Consider the following 17,908-nt stretch of genomic DNA (forward strand, 5'->3'; position numbering starts at 1 on the left):
TGGGCAGAACCAGTCGGTGATTGGAATGTGAGAGCAAATTATCAATTCAATGATTATTGTGCACTTCGTTTCCACGGGATATCCTTACGAAGTAGCTCTCGGAGTTCTGGGGAGATCACCTTCGGCTTATCGGCGTTCACTGCCTTTTGGAGATTCGAGGGGCCAGCACTAACTCCGCTGCTGGATCCAGCAGGTCCCGGTGATTTACCTTTCTCGCCTGGGCCCTGATCTCCGGGCCGGCGTTGGTGAGCGGTCGGGGCAGCGGGGAAGTTGTCTTTCTTGTCGATGGCTTGGACGGAGCGCTCGAAGCGATGGAAGAGGGATTCCGCGCGGGTGAGAAGGGGAACCAGTTCCATAGTGTTTGACAGTTCGTTGACTAAGGAAATTAGCGATCGAACAGCAATACTGTGGAATGTTGACATACTATACTTGAGGACCTCATCAAAGTGCTTGAGATGATCCATAATCACGTCACGGTGCTTCTCGAGGATTGCTAACGCAATAAACAGATGGAAGCTGCTGGAGAAGTAGTCCGTCCATAATGTCTCCCATAGACGGAGCACGTCGGACCAATCAAACTCTCGTTTGTACCAGACCAAGAGCATACGGAAGAAGAAAAAGAAGTTGGTACTGTCGGCCGACTGCAGATGCAGGTAAAGCTGCGGGTCCATGAGTTGGACGAGGTTATCCAGAGCCAATAGCTGGCCACGCATTCCGGACTGGTCCCGGAGGAAGTTGTGTTCCTAGAAATGTCAGTAATGAGACATTACCGAGCTGCGGACGGCTTACCATTCGATCCATGAATCCTACGAAAGCCCAGAAAGCAACAGCGTCGTCTTGCATTACCGCGTAGATCGGCGCCAATAGATCACTCATTCCTTGCACATAGCCGAGATCTGGGTTATATTCGTTGTACGTCAGGAGCATATCCTTCATCTGCTCTAGATGCACATTGGTACCGGTCTCGGCAAAAGGAGAATCGGGATCGGGGTGAGCAATGTCCTCTCCGGCGAACAGAGGAACGGTTCGATCCGTTCGGTGAACATCCTTCTCTACACAATGAATTAGTAACTATCCAATCTGCGATAGGAAAGAGATCTTACCTATGCGGTTCCGCTGCTCTTTCCAATGATCGAACTGCTCGACTGTCGAATTACCTTCGACCATCCGCTCCCACCAGCCTGCTTTGAGTCGGATATACTCGTCGCGCTTTGAATTCATCAACGCCTGGCGCTCTTCCCGGCTGCTATCCCAAGGGTATACCTCGAGAAGGAAGAGCCAGGCGTCTTTTCTGACGCCATCGTTTGGATCCAACCCACCGTGGAAGATTCGTTCCTTGACTTCTTCTACGGTCACTTGAAGCCTTCCCGATGTTGGATCGAAGAATCCCTCCCATTCTTCTAATTTGAGTACCCGGCGTCGCTCTTGGAGGGCAAGATTCCCTGTCTCCATTTCAAGAATTTCAAAGTCTCCGACTGAGCTGTTCTCCATCTCCAGCATATCCTGTGCGGTCCATATACGCTGGTTTCGGTCCTTCTCGCTCTGATCAGCTACACTCATCGCCCAACGGGCCAGATAGACTCTGGCACTGTCGAACTCATCTTGTAGCGTCTGGATTTCGGGGTTCTTCATGAGACGGCGCATCTGAGGCGGAATCCGAGGATTTTCCGCAATCTCATTGGCAGTTCGGCGGGTGAATGTTGTGATCTTGCTGAGCTGCTCCAATACTTTCCACCGGGTCTCCTTGAGAGTCTTCATGAAGGGGTCCATGCTGGCATCGGGCGCAGCGGCTTGGCTGGACCCGGCCGCAGCAGCTTCTGGCTGAGCCTTTAGTGGCATTGATGCATCGCCATGAGTGGCCGACCGTCCAAAGGACAGCTGGTCCTCGTCCGATGGGTTGACGAGGTAGACGTTACGGTCCACGGAGGAGCGCTCTACCTCCACATATCTCCGGAGCCAGCGCAGAACCTCGTCACCGCCCCAGAATAAGCTCCCTTCATTACCGAAGGGATCAAAGTTCTCTCGTACCCTCTTCTTCTTCTGCAAAATAGTCGACTCACACTCGTCATCATGGAAGAAGAGTGCTGGAAAGCCGTCGCCCGCCCGAGTATTAATCACCAAACTTCCAAACCACCATCCTAGACTTGGCGGTCGTACTAGAAGCGAGTATATCTCTGATAGCGGGACTGCAAATGCATACAACCCGATGGGGTCTTTGTATGTGGTGGTAGTCGGAAGCGGCGGAACGAGGTACTTCTGGCGCGGTGGCGATGCGTCGTCAGAGAGGTCAACTTTCACATATGTATCGTAGGCCTCTCCCAGGGAGGATTCTGGGACCCATGCAAGAAGGTAGGAGGGCGCATCAGGGTTCTTGGATTGAGTGGCATGTGATGCGGGGATTGGTTTTTGTTGAATGAGGGCGATGAACCCAGCGATATTGTCTTTGGAGGAAGAAGTGGGATGTACGTAGACCTATATACTGGTCAGTTGAGAGCGCAGTTGAGGATGCGGAGGTCGTACTTTGCTTTTGGAGAAGAGCAACTTGACCCCTCTCGTCGAGGAGGCTTGGGCGATGGTATTGTATTCATCCTCTTCGTCGTCACTCATGGCGTAACAGGAAGCAGGCGGTGACGGTGTTGGAGGAGGTGTGTACTTAGGGGCCATGATGTTGAAGAAGAGAAGTAAGCTGGTGATGTGAGCCCAGAGCTTGGAAGAACGACGTAATGCCGATAAGATAGCGCCCCTCTATCAAATGTTCCCTTGTTGGCTGTTTTACTCTTCTTTGTAGGGCTTTAAATATAAATATTTTAATATTCATTTGAAATCACTTGCACGTTTTCTCACTTCTCACTTATTCTCTGTTCCAGTTTTCTCGTTTGATTTCTGGTTACGGGCGCCACTCGGCCTCCAGGCAGCCAAATTCACGCCAAACTGGTTTCATTTACAAGATGATTTAAACTATAGATTGCTTCCACAGCCAAGCATAACTAGTAAATTGAATCACTGCTCACTATGTTTGACATATTTGTGGCCACCAGATGTCTGTTTTATACCTGATGCGTACAGGATATAGGTATAGCAGAAATAAAGCTCAAGTATTGTGCATATAAGTATGCTTCGAGACCTGAACCTGTTAGCTTATATTTTTCATCAGGCTTGTATTCCCAATAATAATCATGAAGCTATCGAGATTTGTCGGCACTTGTGTCTCATGCCTCTTTGTCGTTTTGTATATTAAAAAGGCCACGGCAGACCACTGGTTACATAAGCACAAATTTGGCGTCCTCGAGAGCACATTGACTGAGTCGAATTTGGGAAACATCAAGTGAAAGTCAACAGAGTACCATTGATTCAATCTGAAGTGCAGATCAACATTGGTTGTTGGGCACCTTGAACTGGTCACTATCAACACCCCCACAATCCGAGACATTTTATGCCAGCCCGGTATTGGCAACTTCTGCCCCTAAGGGTTCATAATGGCTTCCAAAGAGCCACGCATCCTGCCGTCAGATATCATGGAGTCTCAATTGGCCACAATCGATCTCCTGGCGGCCATGTTTCCATCTCCAGGAGAGTTGGAAATCCCAGAATCCACAACGCAGTGTGTTGAGAAATTGCGAGAATGGTGTGAAGATCTGACATCCGTGCCCGCAAATATTCCTTCAAGTCTGTATCTTCTTGTATGTCTACCAATAGCAGATGGAGATAAAAACATTCAAATCAACGTCTCCATCCCACTACAATGCGACGACTCAGATACCATTGAACAACCACCACCCTTGGGATATTCGCTTCGACAACCAGAATGGATGTCTAAAGCCGAGGTAGCAGAAGTCGCAACTTCAATACCGGAGGGTGATGCTCTAGAGGCATTTGAATACTTCCAGACAGAAGCCAGTCGCTTTCTTGAAATCAAGCAGAGTCAGGCTGTGTTCTCAGAAAATAACGGCCCGGGTGGCCCGATCGTGAGAGTCTGGTTTTATTTCCCATCTCTGTCGACTCGCAAGAAGAGAGATGATCTGGTAAACCTTGCACCAGGATATTCTCTCACGGGCTTTGTGCTGGCTGGCAAGCCGGGCGTGTTATGTCTTGAGGGTGCATCGTCTGATGTTGATTCCTATATGAGCTTTATAAAGACAAATTCTTGGGGTGATATCCCCAGCCACCAGAAGAAAGTTAGTGAGAGGTTTCGTGAGACAGAGGGGATACAGAGAGTATTTTCTGGAATGGAGGAGATAACGAATTCGCTAGGGGAACGAGGTGGGCAGCGGGCCAATCGGGGTGATATGCAAGCACTGGAGGCGTGGTTAGGATCCAGAGGACTGCAAGAAGCGTTTGAAAAGGTCATCTTTTAGGTGGTGAATGAGGTGGAAATTAGTGTAAATATACCTGCCGATAGATTTGAACGCATGAACGAGAAGATATTGATTATAGCATGAGACCTGGAAGATATATCAGGCTATACGTGAAACCCGACCCGCATGGTTCCAGCGTAACATCTATGCAACCCGGGAAACCGCACTTCCGACGTAGATCCATCTCAACAGTCCTGCTTCCGTTATCTAGGGAGATCTTTCACCCAAAGAACCCTTGACAGACTCGACTTTCTCAAAGGTACATCTATCTGTCAGCTGCTCAGGGCACCGAATCAGGTGCGCATGACATCAACTTCGGGACTTTTTAACTCTTTTTGGAAACGCTATACCGCACCCTTCCCAGTTCAAGGTTCGACAGAAAAACAGTGTGCCACCAGTAGACAGATACATGTTCGTGGATTGAATTCAAAAGCCAAAAGCCTAAGCATATAAACATGACTGTCTTATGCCATTGCGATTCAACCCCCAAATGTTATCCGTTTGATATTGACGAAAACCAGCGACCATAACACTATGTCAGAACTCACTCGTACTTTGCCCGCTTCTTGGTACTGCAACAACTCCCTCTATCAGATGGAGCGACGGGCGGTGTTCCTCAAAGTATGCATGTGCGACCTGTCGCATGTTTCCGTTAATGCTAACTACGATATAGTCCTGGTACTTGCTCGGCCCAGTCACCAGATTCCAGAAAGTGGGTGAACATGTTCCGTATGACGTGGCACAGCAGTCTATTTCTGCTGTTCGCATTTCGGGCGATAGTCTCAATCCGACTCCTGAGGAGTTGAAGGTTGTCTGCGCGAAGACGGTATGGAGTACCTAAATAGCATCGAGCGGCTTGTGCTAACAATATCGTACAGGGCAAGGACGTGCGTAGCCATGTCACTCCAACTGGATTGCTGTTTTCAACCATTTCCGATGATGCTCCTAGCTTCCATGAGTTCTTCCCCGAGCTTGAGGAGCTGCTTGGTAAAGTCGACTTTACCAAATTGCCGTATCGTCGCAGCATTAGCTATGAAGGTCGATTCAACTGGAAGACGATGTAAGCTATCGTTTCCAGATTCCAACGGCATCGATATTAATCGTCCGTAGGGTGGACGGATATCAAGAGTGCCTGCACTGCCAGTACACTCATCCATCATTCTCGATTTACTACCCACCTACTTTCTACAGTGTTCACAACAAACACAACTTCTCTCAGCACATTGCAGACCCCAAGAAGCCAGATGACGGGCTATTCTTGTACTTCTTCCCAAATTGCACGCTGAATGTCTATGGGGGTGGTATGTCTTCATTCAGAGTCTGTCCGACCGCAAATCCGCATGTCACCCGCATGGAATTTGACTACTATCATCTTGCCGAGGGGGAGAAATTTGAGGAGTATTTCAAATTCGTGCGCCAGGTTGCTATGGAAGACTTTGAGCTGTGCGAGAAGGCTCAGGACAATCTGGCTAAAGGGGTTTATCATGAAGGAATTCTTAACCCGGACAAGGAGAATGGCGTGTCTTGTGAGTCATTGCTTTCTCACTTGCTCAAAAATTGTACTAAGATCTAGTAGACTATCAGCGACGAGTGTTTGATATGGTGTGTGAGCAGCATGCTACTGAGAGAGCTGCGAAGACAACCAAGGAGACAGGAGCTGAGGAACATACCGCATCTCCAATGGTCCAAATGGAAGCGTAGTAGATCTTGGTATCTCAATGGTAGTCGTAATGTTGGTAATCTGTATCAATGCAACCGTTTTCTCTCTATCCCTAATGTGTAGGTGGAGTTGAATGCACTGATTAGCATAAATATAGAACAAAGGAAGCAACGACTCATTGATCTTCGATATCTAACCCAAACAGGGGTGAATATCTATCAGCAGAGGACCACACCAGCTCAGGATCTAACAACCAAATTGGGAAGTACAGTTGCGAGGGGTCTGCATCAAGGGCGGCAAAAGTATAATGTGGGGTGGGGACTTGGACCTCCCTCAGAAGTATATCAGCTTGGGGGAGTTCATGATATTATCCAATGTTTTCAGTATTATTGTGCGGTTGATATTTGCTTTTCATGGAGTCCACTCAGTTCTATTTCCCAATCTCTCCTGCTTCTGCCCTCGTGGCTTTGGTGACAATCGTGTTCCTACTTCGTCGGGCATGGCCTCGCTTATACCAGCAGAAGAGGACCACTAAGCTCGCTGATGCAATCGAGACGCACCAAGAATTAGACTTGGTTGTGTTAAAAGAGCCCGAGGTCCCAGATGGTTGGTGGTCTGGCCGGGATGTGTTCGAGCTCGAACGCCGCGCGCTCTTCAGTCAAGTAAGAGAGATAAATCAGATTTTGAACCATTGTACCTAACATGCATGTCCAGACATGGATCTATCTTGCACACATATCGCAGTTTAAAAAGCCTGGCTCTTATCAATCTTTTGACCTTGCCGGGTATCCTATCTTCTTGATTCGGGGCAAGGATGACAAGATCCGTGCCTTTCACAATGTGTGTCGGCATCGTGCCTATACTATCACGAGGAAGGAAAGTGGTGCATCGACGGTTCTCGGCTGCCGGTACCACGGCTGGAGCTACGATACCACCGGCCGCCTGGTTAAGGCGCCTCAGTTTGACGATGTGCCTGGATTTGACAAGTCGCAGAACAATCTGTTTGAGATCCATGCACATACCACTGTCCATGGAATGGTACTTGTTAACCTAAATTCCGGTGAGCCAGAGCCGTTTTATGAGAATATTGTATCGGCTTGGAATGGATTTTCTCGTACATCCGGTTTGGAAGTGAGCTCCACTTGGGTGAACGGACAGACTTTGACTGGAAATTTCAATTGGAAAGCAGGAAGTGAGTTGCACATTGAGATTTTAGAGAAATTTTATTCAATTACTGACAATGTTTGAAGTGGGAAAATCTCAACTCAATGCGTTCACTACAGAGCTGAGCCGTCAGATATCAGAATTATCTAATCCATCGCCTGTTTTGAAGGCTGTCCGATCATTAATGCAAAAAAGCACGCGCATGGAGACTTCCTTGTTTCCAATCACTTTCCTATGTTCTTTTGAACATACTGGCCTATGTCTGGCTCTATCCATCTTTCCAGCATCCGAGAAGAAGTCTAGCATTCGATACGATCTATTCACCCGTTCTGCGATAGGCAATACAGAGAGCGAGGTACTATCCAAATCTTCATACGAAGTTACAGAGAAACTGGTTCGAGAACTTGAGGACCACTATCAGGCAATCTTGGTAGATAATGGGTGGGTTATCTTGTCATTGCTTGTCCCCACTGTTGTTTCTCTGTTGACAAGTCCTTTTATAGAAGCTCAATTGAAGTAAACGCAAGCATCACGGGTATATGCAGTCGATCAAAATCTGTTTCATTGCTAACAACTTCACAGACACTCGCCAAATCCTGAGCAGAATTCAGAAGCACACAAAGCTTGAAAAGATTCAAGGTGGTCAGATTCTACCGGCTACACACAAACCCAAAGGCAGCATTTTATTCCAACAGGCTGAGCAATGTAAGTCCATGTAAAGTTTGAAACAATATCCGATGTTGATCTCCTACAGTGTGCCAAGAGCTGGACTGCGTTAGTGGTGGATCGCAGAATGGGACTTCATCAAATGCACTGGATTGGTAAATCTTATTGGGGACACAAGCGCTTCTTGATATGTCACTACATCTGATTTAATCTTCATGGGCTCGTTAGTTCTCCCTGTGTGATGGTGATTGCATGAACGCGCAATACCCATTATGAAGTTGTCCAAGGCGCAAAGTCTACATTAGGTCCCGCAAGCACGCTGCAGAGTGCTCCTTTGAAAATAAGTAACCTAGATACTGGCATAAACAGAGCAACAACAAAACAAACATCAAGCCCGCTCTCTGTGTAGAAGGTACCTAACCTCCAAATTTGCGAAGCTAATTCCATATCTTTATTCGGCGTGTACCGTCGTTGGCGTAGTTCTCGTGAATCTGAAAGCCGACTGATTTTTGTCCGATTATATTTCCATATCAAATGGCTCATCATAGTGTTATCTATCATGTGTGCTTCAAGGAAAAGGTTGACCACAATTCAAGTATATCTTCTTCCACAAACCGAGTCGGGGGATCTTTTGAGGGAGCTTGAAAAAAAAAAAAACAAAGAACGATTCGAACACTCTGCTTTCTTTTAAGTTTGAATTCCTGATCAAATGTCAGTTCAAAGGCCTGAAAGAAAGAACGCACTCTAAAACCGAGCCTTAGCATACTGGCTCGGTACTCGGTTAAGGCAATTAACTACCATTACATTTCAAAACATGATTCGTTATAAAGAACACAGAGGGCCAACGCTCCAAGCTCACGCAAAATCCTATTAAATCTCTTTTTCGTCTGGTTGTAATGAGAGATCTAGAGTCATCACTTAATTATATCAAGCAGGGTTTGATAAACAAAGAATACCCCACTCAGGGATCTATGTTCAAACCCCCACTGCTTCAGTGTCTCAACTTGAACATGGTTTGGACTGCTTATGAAACCGTTCATTTTTACATTACATTCTCATTATATAATACACTATACCAGGGCAGATATAGGAAGCTACGCAGGGCACCAATATTATGAAAAATATTATACGGCAGTCTATTAGAATCATCAGCTCAAAGGCATTCTACCGTTTATATACCAGTAATATTATTAGTTCAGTATACATCTAGATAGTACTACTACGTGTGACCTGCCTATTATCACAAGTTTGAGGCATATATCACGCTAAAGCTACCACAATGAGGGTCTTTAGCTTATAAACACCCTGTTTTGCTACCAATAACTTATTGGATAATCTATACACGAAATCCTCGAAGTGAGCGTACCGTTTCATGTGTTAATTTTGTTCTAATTCGACCTCTCCTTTTTCGCATCTTTTCTCGTCTCTTTTTCACCTCCTTTTTCCTTATCACACCGGATAGAAAGCGGCAGAGCGTTCAGTCGGGGACATCAAATTGCGTGCCAATTGACGCAGAGAGTATGTTTTTGTATTCTGGTTATAAATAATGGATAATAAGATCCTGCCCTCCTGTTCCATACGTTTTTGAGAATTTTGAGAGCAAATTGATGGCATGGTGGGTGATTGAACACGAGAAGTTGGAAATAAAATGCGAGATTTACGCAAGGGGCGGCGCTCGGTCGAATGTTGCGTTAAATCATGATTTATGTTATTCACGAGGATAAATTCTCCGCGGATGTTCGTCAGTGCGCAGACCGTAAACGGCAGAGCTTGCATAAAACTACGGAATAAAAACTATGTGACACATTGTCTTTCCTCGTTGAGTTGCCCACATTGTCGATTCAGTGTAATTTACTTGTTACGTTGAACAAGATCTTTATAGTTGATATCAGCAGCACCGTCGGTATCTCACTCCGACCACTAAATTTGGCTACAGGTGAATCGTTTAGACTCATCGCACGGCGTGAAGACATGCTGTACAACCACACCTGGTTGCGCATGTTTCTAAACAGAAATGTATGAGCACATATCCCCTAGAAGGTTTGTAATATCAAGATATCTCGACTATCATGGCCAATATTCGACGCCGCTCGGTCGCAGCCCAAGCAAAGGTGATGGCTTGTTCGCAATATCAATTGAAAATCATTTTGCGAGAACTAAAATATAAATATCTAGGAAAGAGTGCTGTTTTTCGACATCAAAAATCCAAAACTTGCCAGCTCTTGAATCAGTTCTGTATTCTCTACCAACGGGTTTTTCTAATCCTTACTGTGACGAAGACAAAATGGAGCAACTTCTATGCAATCATGCCAACAAAGCGAGCGACTCTCTGGCAGTCATCGATGGAGAGCAACGATTTACCTATCGAGATTTATTGGCCAAAGCAGATGTTCTGGCTTTGAAATTGGCCAAGAAGGGAATCGAAGCCGAAGAGCCCATTGGCATTCTGATAGGAACAGGCTGGCAACAAGTGATTGCGCAAGTTGCCGTGCTGAGAGCAGGAGGATCTTGTACCCCCGTTGATCCATCTGTGCCTGACAGTCAGCTTCACGACATGCTTAATGACTTGAACATGCGAATGGTTATAACGACAAACGAGTTGTCGACAAGGGTTTCTCAGTTTGATGTACTGCTTGCCGAGTCAGTACTTGATTCTGAACACGGTATAGACGACTCTGGGGAGATTCTGGTGAATTCTGAGAAATCTCAGGACCATAGAAGCCATCTCATCCATACATCTGGCTCAACAGGGAAACCCAAGGTCGTACAGATCTTCTCAAAGGCTATCATGCATCTTGCCACTTCGTCCCCGCTCGATATCGGGCCAGGGGATAAAGTCGGAGAGTTAAACAACCCCGGTTTCGACCTATCCTTATTTGAAATTTGGGCTACCTTGCTTTCCGGTGGCACAGTGGTGCACATACCAAATTCGATCATCAAAGATCCGGTCTCTTTTGCGGCTTTCTTGGAGGATTCAAGCATTTCCGGGCTTATTCTACCTTCTGCCCTTTTCACCGCGGTATCAACCAGTATTCCTACAGCCTTTCGCAATGTTCGCCATGTGATCACCTCCGGTGAGTCACCAAATCCTCTGGCAATGCAAAGGGTCCTCGGCAGTGATGCCCCTCCGGAAACCCTTTGGAATGGCTATGGACCTACCGAGACGACATGTTTTTCAACTTTGAAGCGGGTGACGCTCCAGGAGGCGCAAGATGAAACCATTACAGCTGGAGTTCCCTTTGGAGATACTTTGCTATATATCATTGATGAAAACCGGAGCCCTATTCTCAATGAGGAAGTTTCGGGTGAAATATGCATTGGGGGACCAGGACTATCTACTGGATACCTCAACCGTCCCGACGAAACTGCAGAAAAGTTCATTGAGCTCAATATTTCAGAGTCTCCGGACTCCAGCAACGGGAAAATTGTCCGAGTCTACCGGACAGGTGATCTTGGTACGTGGAAGGGGAAGGAACTTCACTTCCTTGGCCGTAAAGATCTCCAGGTCAAGCGTCAGGGGTTCCGTGTTGAACTGGAAGGTGTTGAACAAGCCATAGCAGCAAACGAGTGTATCCATGCAGCGGCCTGTCTACATGAGAAGTCCGCTCATGGTGCAGGTTCTGACCATCTTAGGGCTTTCATTGTCCCTGAAGACGGTAGCTCAGTTGATCCGCAAGAAATTCTCAAGATGATGCAAGATCGACTTCCCTATTATATGGTCCCCGACGAAGTCCATATCATAGATGAAATACCGTTGAATTCTCGCGGTAAAGTGGACCGTGGTGCTTTAGCCGATAAGCACCGAAATCTTCAAACTCCGCGATCCTCTGAGGAAGTTGTGGATGAAGAAAAGAACCCCGTCAGTATTGTTGCCGAAATCGTGGAAGGGATTTTGAGCATCAAAAATATCGGACCGGATGACAATGTTGTTTCTCTTGGCATGTCTTCAATACAGATCGCTCGATTTCTTGGCCTGATCAAACAACGATTTGGAAAGTTGCTATCAATCAAAGACCTCTACACAACTCCAACAATTGGATCATTGGCAGACTATCTCAGCAAAAAGGAGGAAATCAACTACGGGCCTACTGAAATTTTGCAATTTGAAGAGGACAGCCATTTTGCAGATGACATCGAGTTGGTCCCAGACTGGTCATCTGAAGGTCGCTTATTCCTGACGGGTGCTACCGGATTCCTCGGGGCTAATCTTCTATACCGCTTGCTCTCCATGTCGAATATGAAAGAGATAGCCTGTCTCGCTCGAGGCAATGAAGATCATTCGCCTATGGATCGAATCCAGAATACTCTCAAGAAGTACGACCTGTGGAACGAAGCTGTTTCCCATAATATGGGAAAGGTAATTATCGTGGACGGAGACATGACAAAAGAACATCTTGGGCTTTCGCAGAATGATTATCAATGGCTCACTTGCTGGGCACCAGCAGTTCTCCATTCAGCTGCGAAGGTCAACTGGTGTGATCCGTACAGTGCTCACTTCGCGCAAAACATCCTGGGGACGAAGAATGTTCTCCGAGTTGCAGCAGATGGGCGACGCAAGTCCTTCCACTACATCTCAAGCATCGATGTTTGGGCTGTCACTGGACTCATACTCGGAACAGAAGTGGTCTCTGAGGACGGGCCATTGAAGACTCACCTGGCTTCACTCCCTTTCGATACCGGCTATGCCCAGAGTCAATGGGTAGCAGATGAAATGGTTCAAAGGGTGCGCGACAAAGGTCTGCCTGTGAACATTTACCGCCCAGGATTCCTTGTCGGTGATAGTAAAACAGGAGCTGGGAATCCAGATGATTTCTTCACTCGAATGCTGGTTGGATGTGTTCAACTAGGATATTGGCCGCATCTGCCACACCAGAACCAAGAATACGTTACAGTTGACTATGCTTGTGATTCAATTTTACAAATTGCTTCGAATAAACACAACATGGGCCGGAACTACACGCTCAGTGCGCCAAAGACAGACCTGACTACCAACATGGAAAAGCTATGCACATTTATAAACCAAGCTGGCTTTTCTATAAAACAGGTCCCATACCCGGAGTGGTTGGAAAGATTGCAAGCTTGGGAGGGTCTTGAATCGAGCCCTGTGATATCTTTGATGCCCTTGCTCGCAGAGCCTGTTCTGCGTGGTGCAACACGTCTCCAGACAAGCAAATATTCTCCAGTCTACGATTGTTCAAATACCTTGAAGGTACTTGGAAATCATGATGGTGGTTCTTTCGTCCAGCTTACACCCGATCTCATCCGGAAATTTGTAGGATTCCTGACGCGCAAAGGGTTCTACAACTTTGATTAACTGCCTTCGGGATCTTTGATACTGAAAGAGGTGGCGATATCATCGTTGCCGTCTATATCACTCTTTTGTTATATTTTGGTCTTCCATGTAGTCAGTCGTTAGCTTGGTTCAAATTCTCACAATTTGCCATTTCGCCCATTAAAGAGAGCCACTGTATACATTATTTGTTTCACCAGACCTATCTAGCTTGGTATTCCGGGGATACTTCTTAAAGCTATAGATACTAATGTGAAAACATAAGACATCAGCTCATTGTGTACAATCCTGTACCTTACCTCAGCAATCTGTTTCTATTTTTAGAAACATATCCCGTCCAGCAGGTTGGAAGGCGCAGGCATAGCTATCGGCAAACTCCCTCGTGTTGAATATTTTTACTCTGCTGTAATGCTATGTTCTCCTATATTGGCATTTACCTTGGCCATATCTCGGGAATAAGGTGGCTGTTTGTAGTTGAAGTTATAAATAGCATGGCCCGTCTTCCTGAAAGACTGCTATCCACGATTGTGGTTAGTTTGCCCAAATATGAGCAGACTATCAGGTTCATCTCATTCCATGACGTGAATGTTGTAAGTAGCTATCTATTTCATCATACTGCATGGATCATATTACGTATAGGAATTTTGATACCAAATTTCTGCTCGCCGTCCTCTCTGTTACTGAGTGGCCAACTCAATTCTTCACAATCATTGTAAGAATCCTGCGCGGGGTATATGACACAGTCTGACTGCGCAAGACGGGTGATTTCAATCTTATATGTGTTCGTGTTTACTTTCGGTCCCTAAGGTGTCCGGGATAGTCCGGTGTTACCAAAGCCAAGAATTTCAGGGGCCAAAAATGTAACTTGATCGCAGCTCTCTTAGTCGACGTCATTTGGTGTCAGATTGATGTCATGTTGAGGGACTTGGGTTTAGGATGAGTGAAAGTTGTAGCCGGTCAGAGAAGGCGCGAGTAAATCCTGTCTGAAATCAGGCCAGGCGGATCTCAATGCGGCAGCTGTATTTCCTCGCCATTGGGCATCTGCAAATTAATTTTATATTTCAGGCACGTGGTTTATGTGGAAATTGAGATTGAATTGTAGGTTCTTCAGGGGAAATCCCTCACACATTGAGAATTCGTCTCCAACGATCACCGCCAGCTCTGCAGTACATCAAACCGGACACTGTAGATCTTAGCTATACGACACTCTCGTGCGAGTGTTGATTAATTCAAACCCTCGGTCCGAAATCACCACTGATCAGGATCGGCATCTGCGAAAACAGTTCCAGCAGCAATCTCATCATACCAAATCTGCCGAGTACCCTGGGTGCCCTTCATAGTCTTATCATCATGCCATCCATTAGCATAGAGACCAACACGGAACTGGAACGCCCGATCATCGGCAATGGTAGTAGCAATGTTATACTCCTCGAGAACCTTAACACCATCAAACCACAGCTTGTAAAACCCAGTGCCATCAGACTTCCAGCTAGACTGGATCTCAACCTTGTGCCATGCGCCTGCAGTCACAGTGGCCAAGTTGGAGAATGTCTGGATCTTCTGCGCGCAGATTGTGCCTTGCTTCACGCGTGTGTAGAGCTGGTTGCCGACGAGCCAAACCATGCTTGATGGCATCCAGTCGTCGCAGCCGGTGTCGGTGAAGTCGGCGATGAATTGGGCAATGTTGTAGGATTGTGCTGGGGAGAATTGCCAGTTTTCTTGGAGGCGGAAAGTGAAGCCGTAGAAGCCTGTGTCGCCGCGCTTGTACACGTTGTTCTTGACAACTTCCGAGTGGTAGCGGCCTGTGTAGCTCGAGTCGTAGACTTGGGTCATCTTCAGGGCTGTTGGTCCTTCGTAAAATACGTTGGTCACTTGTTGGACTGTGCCAGAGTGTTCCTGGTTGGAGGCATCCCAGCCTGAGGTTGTTCCGGTGTTACTGAAGATTTGCGTCGCCTGGGTTGTCAGACTTAGTGCCAACACCAGGGCGGCTGAGGGGAGTTTGCCGAACATTGCTTTTTGTGTGCAAAATCTGGAATTGAGATAGATGAGATTGATGGTTTGAGAACCCTTGTGTGACTGCGGATGCTTCCTTTTATAGTACAATTTCAGCTTCCCCTGTCGAGGAACGGCTCAATCGGTCCCCAGATTAATTGGATCTGTCTCCAGAGACTCTCTCATGGCCCTTGGGGAATTTCCTAAACGAGAACGAGATGTGCAGGTTGCAGCGGCTGATCAACGCCATAAGCTCTTCTGCATGCTACAGCGGAAGGGTCTTGGTGGAGAATGCCGTGGAGCAGCGTGCTTTTGGTCGCCATTGGAGGAAATATGCGGTTTAACTCCTTGGCCCGTAATTCCGCCCCGCTCGTGTGCAGTTCGTGCAGGTGCAGTCAGACTTTGGCTGTTTCAGCGAAGCCTCAGCGTTACATCGCGAGTGCAAAATAAACAAACATGGTGCCGGTCTAACTCTTTTAGGGAAATGATTCAGGAAGTATAAAGAGCAGATGCAGTGAGGGTAACTCTTGTCCGATTTTCATTCCTGTGGGCTAATATAGTCAATATGAGTGGCTGCAGAGGACGTGTCATGCTTTGGACCGCAACTCAACATTGGCTGACCTTCAGCTCACTGCTCACGAGGTTGTCAGCTCAGGCCGAGTTTTTTCGTCTCGTTGATCGTCACACCTTAGGGGTATGCGGATTTTTCATCTGAAGGTCCTTAAGGATCGTGATTTGTGGGCATTGAAGTCTGCAGACTAAATATGCTTAGTAACAAAAACAGGAAGTGAGGGTTACGATCAAAAGAAAATAAGTCTGGTGCAGCAGAGAAAACAGAAGCAAAACTGCTATCAACCTAAAGCGGACACGACATGGTTTAACGAAGCCATCGAAGGGAGGACAGATATATAACGAACCGAAGACGATAGAAGCGCTCCTTTACCCCCAATTCGGATCCGATTATATGCCTCGCGCTAACGCACGAAATGTCAGGTGAGACCAGTGCACAAAAATGCCCCCAACAGCCCCATAGAAATTGCTTATGTATAGTGAGCCTCCACTCTCAGCAGCCCTTGAGACAAGTGTTATCGGAAAAAGTCAACGTTTGGCTCTCAAAACAGGCCCAGATGGGGCTTCCCGCCCCCGTTGGTCCTCGTTCCGTGCAATAGTCTTGAGCTAATTTTGGTCGGACGGGACGTAGATTCTTGCTTGCTTGTTTTGAATAACGGCCATGGAGCTTTATGTGAGATAGCGAACGTTGTGCAGACAATTGCCAATGGTTCTGTCTAAATACTGTACTGTCGATCATCTTCGGTTGATCCGCTGTGGATCTTCGAACGTATCAATCTGACTAGGAATTGAGGTGATAGCAAGCCTCGTACTTAAGTGAGCATCGTGCAAGTATATTAACATAGGTGGCACCATGCTGTTATCCTTGGGGGCCGACGACAAGTCGTAGATAGACCGAGACCGATTGTCTTTTGTTAAGGTGTTTTATTTGGAAAGTGAATATGTCCCCTGTAGACACATATATAGCACTACATATACTCCACGGATTTGTTAACCGATGTTGGAGTTGTGGCGTACAAAACATGTTGCTATTGCATGAAATGGGCTCAGGAACTAACGGGCATATGTTGTTGGATTGAGATAGGGCTCATATTGTGTAGGATTCTTGTCCGGCTACTGATATAAGCAATGACGTTAAGTTGTGGCAAAGAAGAGTAAGCAGGTACCATTTTAGTACACGTTATGCATGCCTGCTGCAAAACGCGCTGAGAACTACTACAGGGCTGTTGTGCTGAGTATCGACATATCCTCGGTAACCAAGGCTGCATTTCACTAATCTGGCAGCTGCCTGGAACACTCTTCAGTAGATTTATTGTATCCCTACGGGTCCATTAGGCTTGTCAGATTGTGCAGAGTGTGCAAAATCTCCACAATTTCTTGGGGCCACATGGGGGCTGGGGGCGATGGGGCGGGGAAGAATACATGTAACAACTGAGGAATGTAATAGGCTAAAAATATACTGGGGCGCATCATTGGCGGTGCAGTCGATCCCTCAGTAGAGAGTAATACTTCGTGTCGATCCCCTACTTTCTTTCCCCTGCGCCTTCACGGGTACGAGAATTCTATACGGGTGCTTGAACTAACAATGTAAACTTTGAATTCGGATTAAAGCTATATCATAATGCTATTTTCACTTTCACTGTCTTAAAGAGTGCATGTATCCTGGTTATTCCACGGCCTGGACCGGTTCTTTGGCCCCAGCGGATCGCTATTAGTTGCAGGACGCTAACGGATAATACCCGCATTGGTTACTCGAGTTAATGCAGCATAGTATTTGGCCCCGGAATCATCTGTTAGCCAGGGCAGTACACCCAAGGGGCCAAGAGGATGCGGATGTCATTACTTATTCGCACCTTATTTTGTTTTTAAAGAAACTTCATCGCCAAACTTAGCATTCCATTTGCCTTTGCACTTTGACAAAAAAAAAAGAAAAGTTGCAAGTCCGGGTTTGGTTCTTTGTTGTATACAGGCCACATTCGGGGAGGAACAAAGATTACACACGCCTCCGCGAGTCTGGCGTGAGCGGTGCGTACTCTATCGGGGAGCTGATCACTTGGTCGATCTCGCGTGGCAGCCTAGCGGCAAGATGCTAATAAAGAGCAGAATATACAATCAGGTCAACAATGATTGTATAGATGAAACCACTGGCCAAAATGGGATCATATACTTGCCTTCCGGTGCTTCGGCAACGAAACACTACAAAACACACGA

At 46.7% G+C, this 17,908-nt stretch overlaps 6 protein-coding genes across 6 annotated transcripts; 4 read left to right on the forward strand and 2 right to left on the reverse strand.

Annotated features, from left to right (window-relative positions):
- Window positions 1–53: 53 nt before the first annotated feature.
- On the reverse strand, window positions 54–2,664 carry N7508_007206 (GTPase-activating protein GYP7; the record flags this gene model as incomplete). Its single annotated transcript, XM_058465270.1, has 5 exons — window positions 54–376; window positions 425–743; window positions 790–1,052; window positions 1,104–2,472; window positions 2,521–2,664. 5 exons carry the CDS (start codon window positions 2,662–2,664, stop codon window positions 54–56), a joined length of 2,418 nt encoding a protein of 805 aa, XP_058319123.1.
- An 812-nt stretch (window positions 2,665–3,476) lies between these two features.
- N7508_007207 (DUF1115 domain protein) lies at window positions 3,477–4,355 on the forward strand (the record flags this gene model as incomplete). Its single annotated transcript, XM_058465271.1, has 1 exon — window positions 3,477–4,355. The coding sequence occupies one exon, from the start codon at window positions 3,477–3,479 to the stop codon at window positions 4,353–4,355; it is 879 nt and encodes a 292-aa protein (XP_058319124.1).
- Window positions 4,356–4,889: 534 nt separating this feature from the next.
- On the forward strand, window positions 4,890–6,056 carry N7508_007208 (aromatic ring-hydroxylating oxygenase subunit alpha; the record flags this gene model as incomplete). The annotated part of the gene is made up of 5 exons (XM_058465272.1): window positions 4,890–4,976; window positions 5,029–5,181; window positions 5,234–5,415; window positions 5,466–5,881; window positions 5,932–6,056. The coding sequence occupies 5 exons, from the start codon at window positions 4,890–4,892 to the stop codon at window positions 6,054–6,056; spliced, it is 963 nt and encodes a 320-aa protein (XP_058319125.1).
- A 372-nt stretch (window positions 6,057–6,428) lies between these two features.
- N7508_007209 (putative iron-sulfur cluster-binding protein) lies at window positions 6,429–8,004 on the forward strand (the record flags this gene model as incomplete). Its single annotated transcript, XM_058465273.1, has 6 exons — window positions 6,429–6,677; window positions 6,730–7,207; window positions 7,266–7,620; window positions 7,683–7,714; window positions 7,762–7,884; window positions 7,934–8,004. The coding sequence occupies 6 exons, from the start codon at window positions 6,429–6,431 to the stop codon at window positions 8,002–8,004; spliced, it is 1,308 nt and encodes a 435-aa protein (XP_058319126.1).
- Window positions 8,005–10,129: 2,125 nt separating this feature from the next.
- Window positions 10,130–13,159, forward strand: N7508_007210 (uncharacterized protein; the record flags this gene model as incomplete). Its single annotated transcript, XM_058465274.1, has 1 exon — window positions 10,130–13,159. One exon carries the CDS (start codon window positions 10,130–10,132, stop codon window positions 13,157–13,159), a length of 3,030 nt encoding a protein of 1,009 aa, XP_058319127.1.
- A 1,224-nt stretch (window positions 13,160–14,383) lies between these two features.
- N7508_007211 (polysaccharide lyase family 20 protein) lies at window positions 14,384–15,145 on the reverse strand (the record flags this gene model as incomplete). The annotated part of the gene is made up of 1 exon (XM_058465275.1): window positions 14,384–15,145. The coding sequence occupies one exon, from the start codon at window positions 15,143–15,145 to the stop codon at window positions 14,384–14,386; it is 762 nt and encodes a 253-aa protein (XP_058319128.1).
- Between the last annotated feature and the right edge of the window lie 2,763 nt (window positions 15,146–17,908).

Source organism: Penicillium antarcticum (assembly GCF_028974205.1).
Source record: "Penicillium antarcticum strain IBT 31339 chromosome Unknown utg000006l_segment0_segment0, whole genome shotgun sequence".
Classification (NCBI taxonomy): domain Eukaryota; kingdom Fungi; phylum Ascomycota; class Eurotiomycetes; order Eurotiales; family Aspergillaceae; genus Penicillium; species Penicillium antarcticum.